The 12,016-nt window shown below is 47.8% G+C and overlaps 1 protein-coding gene across 1 annotated transcript in view; it reads left to right on the top strand.

Moving 5' to 3' along the window:
- The first annotated feature begins 5,252 nt into the window (after nt 1-5,252).
- The window catches only part of LOC121002735 (mitochondrial poly(A) polymerase), a 48,109-nt gene continuing 41,345 nt past the window's right edge, over nt 5,253-12,016 (top strand). The window contains exons 1-2 of the mRNA XM_040434229.1: nt 5,253-5,383; nt 8,394-8,563. Coding sequence (XP_040290163.1) covers nt 5,281-5,383; nt 8,394-8,563 — 273 coding nt within the window. The 5' untranslated portion in view covers nt 5,253-5,280. The remainder of the gene's footprint in view (nt 5,384-8,393; nt 8,564-12,016) is intronic.

The raw sequence follows: 12,016 nt of genomic DNA on the forward strand, positions 1-12,016 counted from the left end.
GAGATGAGTGACGAGGAGTAGGAGGAGCATCAGGACCAGTAGATGATGGGAAGGAAACACAGCTCCCTTCTGCTGAGGTGGTGGAGCCTTGACTGCTGGAGAAGGGGTGCGGGCCACTGGGTGATGCAGCAGTTGCTCCATCAGGCTGTACAAAATTAGCACCACGGTTTTCCCAGGCCACTTTATGGTGACGCTGTATGTGTTGAAGCAGGTCCGCGGTGTCAACATTGGCACCCTGGCCACTCCTAACCCTCTGCCTACAGATTCTACACATGGCCACGCTGACGTCCTCCGGCGACTGGATGAAAAATTCCCACCCCTCCGAGTATGGCATTTTCTTCCCACCACTACGTGCTAACTGTATACTGCCTGTGCACACCGCTAGTTGTTTCCAGACAGGTAGGCTCCTGAGTGGCAGACGGTCTACCCCAGGCACATTGCTGCCACCCTGCTGTCGCAAGCACAAGCTGCCACCCTCATCCCCTTATGATTAAGCCCCCTCTACACCCGGCTCCCATGTGCGATCAGCTACATCATCATCCACTACTGTCTGGACGTCACTGATGTCACTCACTGATGTCACCCTCAGGGCCGTGTGCCTGACCGCTCACAACACTAGCTCCCACGCAACTCTCATTGTCACTACTTGCCCACCTACCAGAGAAAGCAGCAGATATCTCCTCCAGATCTTGGCTGGGCAGTAGCTGCTGACTGTCCTCAATAAGTTTGTCCTTGCTGAAAAGTGGAGCAGAGCCGACAGCATACAAAACTTCCCAAGCAAAAGGAGCAAAAAAAGAAATAGGCAGGTTCAGGACAGGTGGGGGCACAGAGCTTGTTCCTGGGCCATGCCAACTAGCGTGGTGTTAGAGGAACCCACCGACTCCTGCCTGGCGGTGTCTGATGTCAGTTGAGATGAGGTAGAAGACCGAGCCAATCATTCAAGGACAGCTGGGTTGCTGGTCAAAACACGACCGCTGGATGACAGAGGAATCTCTCGTCTGTCGCTATGACTGCTGCTGCCGCCACCCCTCCCCCCCCCCCCCCATCTTCTGCTGCTACTTCTGCCAGCTCCAGAAACATTTCTGCCACTGCCCGTTCCCTTAGAAGGGCCTGTCACCTGTCTGTCTGACATACTGTACTGTAGCAGTAACTGTCATGGATGTACTTATATATGAGAACATGAGCACCCTAGTAGTATTAGGCAGCAATTTCACCCCAATTACGCAATTAAGGATTAACAGATTTTATTTTACTTGTATAAATGAACGTGAACCCCCAAAATCTGTAGTAAGGGGCAGCAATTTCACCCCAATAACAAAATGAAGGATTAATGGAATTACTTATGTATAAAAGAATGTAAACAACCTAGAATCTGTAGTATTAGAATGCTTTGCAACCCCAATTAGTGCAGCAAGGTGTAATAGTAATCGCTCCTATTACCCAGGCTGTACACTCCCCTATTGGTCCCTGCTCTCTCCCTACAGTGTGGATAATGCCTCCCTATCCTTTCCCTACACTATGAATAATCTTTCCCTGAACTGCTCAAAAGTAATTTTTTGTAAAAAAAATTGTTTCCTGACCACTGTCTCTAGTGCCGGTAACGTCTCTCCCTGCACTAAGACTGGGCAGGAGGAGACTTTTTATAGGGCTGTGACATCACAGGGGATGGCTACCTGCTGATTGGCTGGCTACGCGGCATTATGGGTGATCCCTCGTTCACAGCAGCCGTTTTGGAAAAAAAATCAGATTTGTTATCACGAAGCGCGAGGAAATTCAGCTTCACGACGAATGAAATTTTCCCTGAAATTCTGATCGAATTCCACTTTGTCAATTTCAATTGGCTCAACACTAGTGCCCATGGTGACCTGCCAATGACAGACAGCTGCTGCCACCATCATTCGCAGAGGTGTTATGAATGAGAAACCTGGACTGCTGTGGACCAGAACCATATCGTCTTTAGCAATCATTCCAGGTTCTGTTTAAGATCCCACAACGGTCAGGTTCCAGTATGGAGGCCTCGTGGTGGGCGCTTCAATCCTGCCTTTGCAGTGGACCCACTGCCCCAACTGCCGGTGTGATGATCTGGGGGGACATCGCATAGGACAGTCGGTCACCCCTAGTAGTGATATGAGGGACGGTAACAGCTCAATCCTATATATGTGCAGGATATTCTGAGACCAGACGTGTTGCCTCTCATGGCAAGGCTTCCAGTTGGCATTTTTCAGCAGGATAAGGCCTCATGCACACGACCGTATGTATTTTGCGGTCCGCAAAAAATACGCATGACGTCCGTGTGCATTCCGTATTTTGCGGAACGGAACAGCTGGCCCCTAATAGAACAGTACTATCCTTGTCCGTAATGTGGAGAATAATAGGACATGTTCTATTTTTGGGGGGAACGGAAATATGGACATATGGAATGCACACGGACTAACTTCTGTTTTTTTTTTGCGGACCCATTGAAATGAATGGTTCCGCATACTGTCCGCAAAAAAACTGAACAGACACGGAAAGAAAATACGTTTGTGTGCATGAACCCTGATGCTCATCCACAGGGAGCAAGGGTTTCCCAGGAATGTCTCCTCCAGAATAAAACACTTCCTTCTGCTGCCTGATCTCCAGACTTATCGCCAATGGAGCATTTATGGGACGTCCGCTTCGGCAACCTACAGGACCAGCTGTAACATCTGTGGGCAAGTCTGCCACTGGATACCCCATGGAACCTTTATACCTCCATGCCCAACCGTATCTTGTATCCAGGCTAGAGGCGGCCCAACAGGGTCCTAGAGCCTCCATCGAATTGTACCGTTTTTCTTTCTATGGAGTTGTGTGATGGCTTGATCTTTGCGGGACGACTTGTAGTTTTCATTGGAATCATTTTGGAGTAAATGACGCTTTTTGATCGTTAGTTATCACGTTTTTTCAGTGGCAACTAAGTATAAATTAGCAATTACGGTAGCAATTCTGACTTTTTTTTTTTTTACGGCATTTACCGTAGGGGATCGTTTACATCATATTTATGTAGTGTAGGTCATTATACCAAAACATATGGGAGGGATTTTTTTCTTGCAGTTTTTTTCATTGAAAAGCGTATTTTCAATAGAAAAAAAACATATTTTTATTTTTACTGGAATTTTTTTAAATTTAATAAAAGTTGTTTTTTTTTAACTTTTTTTTACCACTTAATAGTCACAATCTGTATTATTTTTGGCCGCATTTTATTTTTGAAAATAACAGGAAAAAATTACTTTTATTTAAAAACAAAGTCACAAAACTCAAAATATCATCAAACCATTGGTGCCAAATACCCGGTGTTAAGTCACTCCCCAATCCAGTAAACTTGGATGGTATTCTTTATTTTTTTTCTAAAAAGGTGGCAGAAATTTTAGGCCCCTTGCAGACGAGCGTGTACGGATTAGGTCCGGATGCGTTCAGTGAAAACTGCGCGATTTCGCAAGCAAGTCCATTCAGTTTTGTTTGCGATCGTGTTCAGTTGTTCAGTTTTTATCGCGTGGGTGCAATGCGATTTAATGCGTTTTGCACGTGCGTGATACAAAACTGTATGTATACAAACATCTCTTAGCAACCGTGCGGATGCGATTTTCACGCAGCTCTATTCACTTTTATGGGGCCAGCGTTGCGTGAAACTCGCAGACTATAGAGCATGCTGCGATTTTCACGCAACGCACAAGTGATGCGTGAAAACCAACGCACACGTACACAGCCCCATTGAAATGAATGGGTCCGGATTCCGTGCACCCACACGGAAAACTTGCTCGTCTGCAAGGGGCCTTAGGCCTCTTGCAGACGAACATTTTTTTTTCCCCGTTTACGTTCCATTTTTTGTGTTCCGTATACGGACCCATTCATTTCAATGGATCCGGAAAAAAATATGGAAGGTACTCCATATGCCTTTCATTTCCGTATTTCCGTTCCATTCAAAGATAGAACATGTCCTATTATTGTCCGCATTAGGCCTCTTTCACACGACCGTATGGCTTCTTCAGTTTTTTGCGGTCCGTTTTTCACGGATCCGTTGTTCCGTTTCCGTTGTCTTTCCGTTTCTGTTCCGTTTTTCCGTATGGCATGTACAGTGCACAGTAATTACATAGGAAAAATTGGGCTGGGCATAACATTTTCAATAGATGGTTCTGCAAAAATGGAACGGATACGGAAGACATACGGATGCATTTCCGTATGTGTTCCGTTTTTTTGGCGGACCCATTGACTTGAATGGAGCCACGGAACGTGATTTGTGGCCAATAATAGGACATGTTCTATCTTTCAACGGAAAGGAAAAACAGAAATACGGAAACGGAATGCATATGGAGTACATTACGTTTTTTTGGCAGAACCATTGAAATAAATGGTCCGTATACTGAACGCAAAAAACGGCCCGTAAACTGGAAAAAAAACGGTCGTGTGAAAGAGGCCTAACGGACAAGGATAGTATTGTTCTATTAGGGGTCAGCTGTTCCGTTCCACAAAAACCGGAATGCACACGTACGTTATCTGTATTTTTTGCGGATCCGTTTTTTGCGGACTGCAAAACACTGAAAAAGCCACACGGTCATGTGCAAGAGGCCTTAGGGTCAGCCTGGAATTTCTGGAATAGATTCCATGGTGGTGTTTTCAGACACAAATTCCTTTAGGGCTTGTTCACACGAACGTAAGGGCTCCGTGCTGCGGGCACCGACCGTGGGGCAGCCGAATGCGGATCGCAGACCCATTCACTTGAATGGGGTTCGCGATCAGTCTGTTCCGCAAAAAGGACAAGTTCTATCTTTTTGCGGAATGGAACACCTCAGAAGTACTCCGCAGTGCTTCCATGGGGTTCTGTTCCCTTCTGCACCGCATCTCCGGATTTGCGGACCTATTTAAGTGAATGGGTCCGCATCCGTGATGCGGAATGCACACGGCTGGTGACCTGTGTATTTCGGAACCGCAGCACGAGCACAGAGCCCTTACGTTGGTGTGAACATGCCCTTAGGTGAACATGCCCTTGAAGACCCTCCCTGCTGTTCCCTCTGGAAGGTTTCTAAGCTTTGTAAACCTGCCACACATAAAAGAACTTCTCCTATACTGTTTATTAATTATTTAAACACACAAACCCCTCATAACTAGACATGGGGTCCTGTCCGCTGTATCAGCTGTAAAGTACTGAAATCTCTCACTTTCGCTTTATCCAACGCGCATCGTACATTCCCGAAGTATTTTGAACCTTTTGGCGAGCCGTAGGTGAGTCTCACGCATGCGCGGAAGCCAGTGCCCGGTAGTGTCATGGTGAACTGCATCAGGTTGAATTCTGTGCTTAGGGCTACCTGCCGGGCCCTGAGCACCACGGCGGGGAAGAAGCAGCGGCCTCTGGCGGCGGAGACTGCAGGTGAGGCCCCCGTCACGATGTGGGGGGCTATCGGTCCTCCCGCCGGGGTGTCACAGTGTGGAGGTCACTGCGGCGGTGACCCACGTGTGGTCGCCATGGTGGGGTCAAAGCTTCAATGTCCGTACCGACGCTGTACCTATAGTGGAGGGAGACTGCTGGGACTTGTAGTCCCCCCACCTGGTGTGTAGCTCCATAGCACCACCACCTGGCTGTATTGTGCCTTATTTGCCCCTCTGTAGGTCTTCACCCAGCTTTCCCAGGATCCTGAATCTGTCCTGAAACATCTTTTCTTACAGCTCTGAGTTCTAGTATTCCTCTGTTATTCCTCCTGGAAAAGGAGTAACAAATTGATACTCTGTCCCTGTCAGCACTGATTGATGTGTAAGGGCAGGACCCATTGAGCAAGGGAATGGTGATTGACGCTTGTCAATATAATGTAATACGTTTCCAGGAGGAATAATGGAGAAGTGCCGCAGAGTTCTGGGGGGGAGTTTGATATTTTACAAGTATTTACTAAAAATGACATGTGCTGCATCAAGAGACTGTGCCATCTCAGCGGCCATGTTCAGTGAGGCGCCCATAAATGCCATGGCCGTGCAGCTGAGGACCGTGCAGTGACGCCCGCCGTGGCTGTACCGCGGACTGCCGTAGGTTTGCAGTGGAGATCTTTGGCGAACGACTTGTACACCTGAAGGCCATGGCTTCATCTATACGTGCCATATACTATGCCATCCCCCGCTCTTCAGCATCATCTTATTGGCTACAGCAGTGACGTCGTCATATTCTCCGGACACCGCTGCAGCCAGTCAATGGACTCAGTGGTATACAGCACATGATCGCTGAAACCAGTGATTGGCTGCAGCAGTCATACACTGTCGGTGTGACATAACCACTGCGAACAGGTGAACGGAGCCCGGCCGGGAGGAGCGGTGGCGCTTTATCCACTAGGTAAGTACAGCTCGCTTCTGTGCTCATCAGTGGGGGTCCGGAACCTGCACCCCTGCCGAGCAGCTGTTCTGGGGCAGCTCTGGCATCCGGACTGCACAGCTAAGGTTACCTTCATATCTGCGCCAAAGGGAAAAATTAGTTTAGGCAGACAAACAGACGGCCTGATTTACCGTATCCAGCGCAGCCGCATAACACCGGGCAGCACCAGATCTCTCTTCACTATAATGGGATCTGGGGGCTTTCAGCCAGACAAATACAGTGATATTTGGGCGAAAGTCGGCATTTGTCGGAGAGCTGCCGGATCTCATTATAATCAGTGGGTATCCGGCGGTATCCTGCTCTGTCAGATACGGTAAGTCCAGAGTCAGACTACAGGATTCCCTTTACAGAATGAACCTTGGTTCGCAGTGTAGTGGGTGGACATGGTTACCGCAGCGCTGCTCCCTTTCACATCAGTGCGCTGCAGTAATCGGTCTGGATGCAAGTAAGGGCACTTTCACACTTGCGGCAGAGGAATCTGGCAGGCAGTTCCATCGCCGGAACTGCCTGCCGGATCCGTCAAAACGTATGCCAGCTAATGGCATTTGTAAGACTGATCAGGATCCTGATCCGTCTTACAAATGCATTGAAATGCCGCATCCGTTTTTCCGGTGTCATCTGGAAAACCGGATCCGGCATTTTATTTTTTTTCCACTTTTTTTTTCGGAAGGACAGTTCCGGCATTGCGGTATTTTGAATACCGGCTCTAATCCATTCCTATGGGGAAAAAAATTTCGGATCCGGCTTTTCGGCAAGTGTTCCGGATTTTTGGCCGGAGATAAAACCGTAGCATGCTGCAGTATTATCTCCGTCCTGAAAAGTCAAAAAGACTGAACTGGAGACATCCTGAACGGATTTCTCTCCATTCAGAATCCATGGGGATAAAACTGATCTGTTCTTTTCCGGTATTGACTCTTGAGCCCCGAGGACGGAACTCAGTGCCGGAAAAGAATAACGCTTGTGTGAAAGTACCCTAAAACTTTTTCAATTAACTGCCAGGAAGCAGAGATCTTGAAAATGATTTGATACCTAGCAGATCACAGTGGCTTCCCTGCCTACACGGTGAGGTCAGGTGGCGCCATACCCATTGGACGAGGAGGAGTAGAGCGCTCGGCTGTCTCCGCCACTCCCATAGAAATGAATAGAGCAGCAGCACACTTCACCATTTCAGGGGTCCGCGTGCCTCTGTACCCCCCATGTTCTCCCTGCAATGCAGCGTGCAGTATTTATTTCAGCATTTGGGGGGGGGGGCAATATATGAAATATATGTATGAAATATGAAGCTCAGTGTCATCCCACTGCTTTGGGCGCCCTATTACGTGTCCATGCCCCCTGTTCTGTACCAGGGCCATGTGCATGAGGCCTAACCAGGCGACGAAGTTTTCAGTCACTGGATAGAAGTATTTTTATTGCTCTGTGACGCTTTCATTCTGATAAATTAATTCAAACAAATGGACGGCACTGCGCTCTAAGGTCCGGGTGCGCGGTCAATAGGTCGGATCCCTCTAGAAATATATTAGAAAGACCAGCACTCCGTGTTTTTTCTTTGCTGAACAGAAACTTCTTTATTCGTCACCCATGTGGGTGACTAATAAAGACGTTTCTGTGACGCTTTCATTCTGATGTGACCTGTGATTTGACACTTGTTGCCCAGCCGTGTCCGTATTGTGGCCCGCAAACAGCGGCTCTGCGTTATACGGGCGCCGGCCGTGTGCACACCGCATCACGAATGCAGACCCATTCTCTTGCTTCCGTGGGGTTTCTCTCCCTGCCTCCGCACCGCAAAAAAATAGCACATGTTCTATTTTTTTGCGGTGCGGACGGGTCACGGACCCATTCAAGTTAAACGGGTCTGGATCTGTTGTGGCAGCAGCACGGATGTTGCCCGTGACCACACACCGCGTTCCCCAATGCACGGAACGGCAGAGCAACGGCGTGAGGCCTTACTCCCATGGATCCTAGTATAACCGTATACAGAAGAGCTCGGCTTCCATGTCTGACCGTCCTTTTATATACTTCACAGATCAGCATCATGTCACGAGAAACAACTTCTCGGATGTGCAGAGCGTGCGGCACGAACAGGCCAGGCATTCGGTGCTGATCGGCTGCCCGGCCAGAATCAACGAGAACAAGTTTCTGAAGTATCTGTCCCAGTACGGAGAGGTGGCCAGTCACTTCTTCTTTGACAGTAATGTAAGTATTGGCACAGCGTTCCTGCACTGTAGCCTCGTAGTAAGGACCCATAAAGGGGTATATGGAATCACGAAGACAAGCCCTTTTTATACTGATCCGCTGACCGCTGCCGATACAGCTAATCATTTCCATTGGCAGTTATTGTGGGACGCTGGATCGGGCCCCGAGTGCTTCCTGTTCACGTTGCATTTGAGCTTGGCGTTCAGCGCTTATGCAGAGGAACGCTCTCATAGATACGTTATTCGATTAAAGAAACATGTTAAATGCTAATCCCATAAAGAGGACATGTAGCAGGATCAACCCTATTACACCAGGCATACTACCTGGTATGGTTTATCATGCTGATTTAAAACCATACTGTAGTAGTCCTCCAAATCCACTGCACCGCTCAAGAGAAATCCTCTTTAATCAATATGCTAATTGGTGCTTCAGTGCACTGTGGGGTGGCCCCTAGCCCCTCGGTGCACTGTGGGGTGGCCCCTAGCCCCTCGGTGCACTGTGGGGTGGCCCCTAGCCCCTCGGTGCACTGTGGGGTGGCCCCTAGCCCTTCGGTGCACTGTGGGGTGGCCCCTAGCCCCTCGGTGCACTGTGGGGTGGCCCCTAGCCCCTCGGGGCACTGTGGGGTGGCCCCTAGCCCCTCGGGGCACTGTGGGGTGGCCCCTAGCCCCTCGGGGCACTGTGGGGTGGCCCCTAGCCCCTCGGGGCACTGTGGGGTGGCCCCTAGCCCCTCGGGGCACTGTGGGGTGGCCCCTAGCCCCTCGGGGCACTGTGGGGTGGCCCCTAGCCCCTCGGTGCACTGTGGGGTGGCCCCTAGCCCCTCGGTGCACTGCAGCTTCTTAGCTTTCCCAACTAAGCACTGACGGACAAGGCTCATGTCTGCCCTGCTATCCTGCTCATGCACCATTGATTCTCTAATCAGCTATAGTTATAGTATCAGCGGTGCCCGCAGGATGACCGGGCCAGGCAAGAGCACAATAATGATGCCCGTCCATCAAGGGGAGGGGGGGGGGGGGGGCACGGCTAAGCTGGGAAAGGGGAGGGGGGCTAGGGCCCACCAATAGTGCACTGAAGCCCATCATTAGCATATTGATTTAAATTAAGATAGCTCTGGAACAGTGCAACTGATTTGGGCAATTAATGTATCTTTTTAATCAGAATCCACCCTACCAGCCAGCATACCTGGTTTAATAGGCTTGTCCCTGCTGACAGGTCCTCTTTAATGGGCTAAAATAATGTCCGCAAGATATGAGTTTAGACTGAAGTACATTTCTTGCACCTACATTGAATACATTTAAAAAAAAGTACTTATAAGGTATTCATACAACCGTAATAACCTTATTACTTTAAAGGGAACGCATCGCCACAAAATGCGGAGCAATCTGCAGGCCGCCCGTTCTAGAGCAGGAGGAGCGGAGCAGATGCATAGTTAGTCTTGCGGGAAATGATTCAGTAAAACCTTGTAATTTATACATTTATATCTTTGCTTTTTCCGCCTCCTGTGAACAGCTATGGGTACAGGAGGGAGGTGTCCCTGTGGATGGGGGATAACCTAATCTAACCCGAATGTCCATTTAAGTCCCAGACGGGCTCAATCATGAGAGTTTAAAGGGGTTGTGCAGCCAGTGTATCTGATCGGTGAGGGTCCGACTCCCGACACACCCGCTGATCATCTATTTGCTCTTTTGAAGCACCAATGCTACTTCTTCTTCAAGATTATAAGGGCTTGTTCCAGTCACTTGACTGACCGCTGCAGACGAGACAATGTGCAGTGTAATCTTGAAGGAGAAGCAGTGCTTGTAGGAGCCCCCCACCTTCTCTTCAAACAGCTGATCGGCACGGGTGCGGGGAGTCGGACCGATCAGATATTGATGCCATATCCTGAGGATAGGTCATCAGTATGTACTGGCTGCACAACCCCTTTAAGCTCATCCAGTTTAACCCATGAGTGTCTGCCACCTTTTTTTATTTTTTTGGTGGCTTCGTTTTGTAAGTCCTGCGCAGATTTTCTGTGCGTGTGGAAGGTCTTAGTTTATACTGGGGAAGCCAAACAGGCATAGTACATGGAAGTACAGAAGTATTGCAGTGTTAAAGGGAATGTGTTTAACATATTTTTAAATCATTGCTGCTAATGTTATTTTTAATTTTCAATGTCACTTTTTATATTTAAACTAAAGCCAAAAGTCCTGCGGTTTTCACACTGGCCACTAAGTCTAATAATAATAGGCGCCACTTTTTTGTCTGTTCAGATCACTTTACTGCAGTTATCTGCTTATCTGTCATTCTAATCCTGAGTAGTATAAACTTGGTCAGTGGCTACACCAAACTGAAAAAAAAATGGTCAGCGGCTCACCCCTGTGTCGCGAAAGAAGTAGGTTATAGTAGAATATAAATATGGGAGGCGCTCAGATACCTAGGACTGCATATAATAACCGAGATCTATGTAGAACTATTAATGATTTGTTGATGTTGTTGGAAAAATGATTTTTTTATTAATGTAGAATATAGATAGACAAATATTAAAATTGTTGAAAAGTATAAAAGGTGGTGTAGTTGATCAACTAAAACGTGGAGGTATATAGAATGTTCGAGGGGTTAAAAAATGGTGGAAAGATAATTGATAATGGATAGAAAACAATATAATAATAAAAAAAAAATAATAAATATTATATATATATATATATATATATAATCATATAAAAAATTATTATTAATCCACATTAAAATCACAATATTGTCCACTGTAAAATCCAGGGAATAGTTCTTATTAATGTCCAGTAGAGGGAGCAATCACATCAAAGATGATTGGTGGTCTAGGTTCATTCTGGATGGTAAAGGATGTGATGCTGAATTATATGAATCTCTGTGGTAAGTAGGTGACTCTGTGTCTATTAATACACCAGAGAACCTAGTTTTGGGTTTAATGTTCCCTTTTGACTGGGTTCACTGTTATGGATAGTGTCGCTTTAAAGAAATAGGTCATGTAATGTAACAAATCAGAACGGGTGCCTTGTGCAAGTTGCAGGCCATTCGTTACATTACCCGTCCTGATGGGTTGATGGGATTCTTGGCAGCCAGGCTCTACCTGCCTGTTATGTGGCATCCCACGTGGGCGGGAGCGGTCGGCTTGCTTTTGGATTTTCAAAAAGAACCAGTCGCGGTGCAGGTCCTCGGGTGGTGTTTGTCTTGGGAAGACCGGCGGTACTTTTTCGGTCAGACCTTATTCATGACCTCTGCTCCCCCACAGGGAGATAGCGGCCCAATCATCAGCAGGTAGTGGGCAGAGCAGGAGCTCAGGAATGACCAGGACTCTTCTCCGGCACAAGCTACGATGGTTATACAGCAAGTTCTCAGCAGCCGTTTGCAAAGACTTTCAGGGATTTAGATATTGATGACCCATCGTCGACGTGGGTCTGACTCGCTGTACCCTTGCTGATCCGCTTTTTGAAGGGGCTG

The sequence above is a fragment of the Bufo bufo genome, chromosome 5 (assembly GCF_905171765.1).
Source record: "Bufo bufo chromosome 5, aBufBuf1.1, whole genome shotgun sequence".
Lineage (NCBI taxonomy): Eukaryota > Metazoa > Chordata > Amphibia > Anura > Bufonidae > Bufo > Bufo bufo.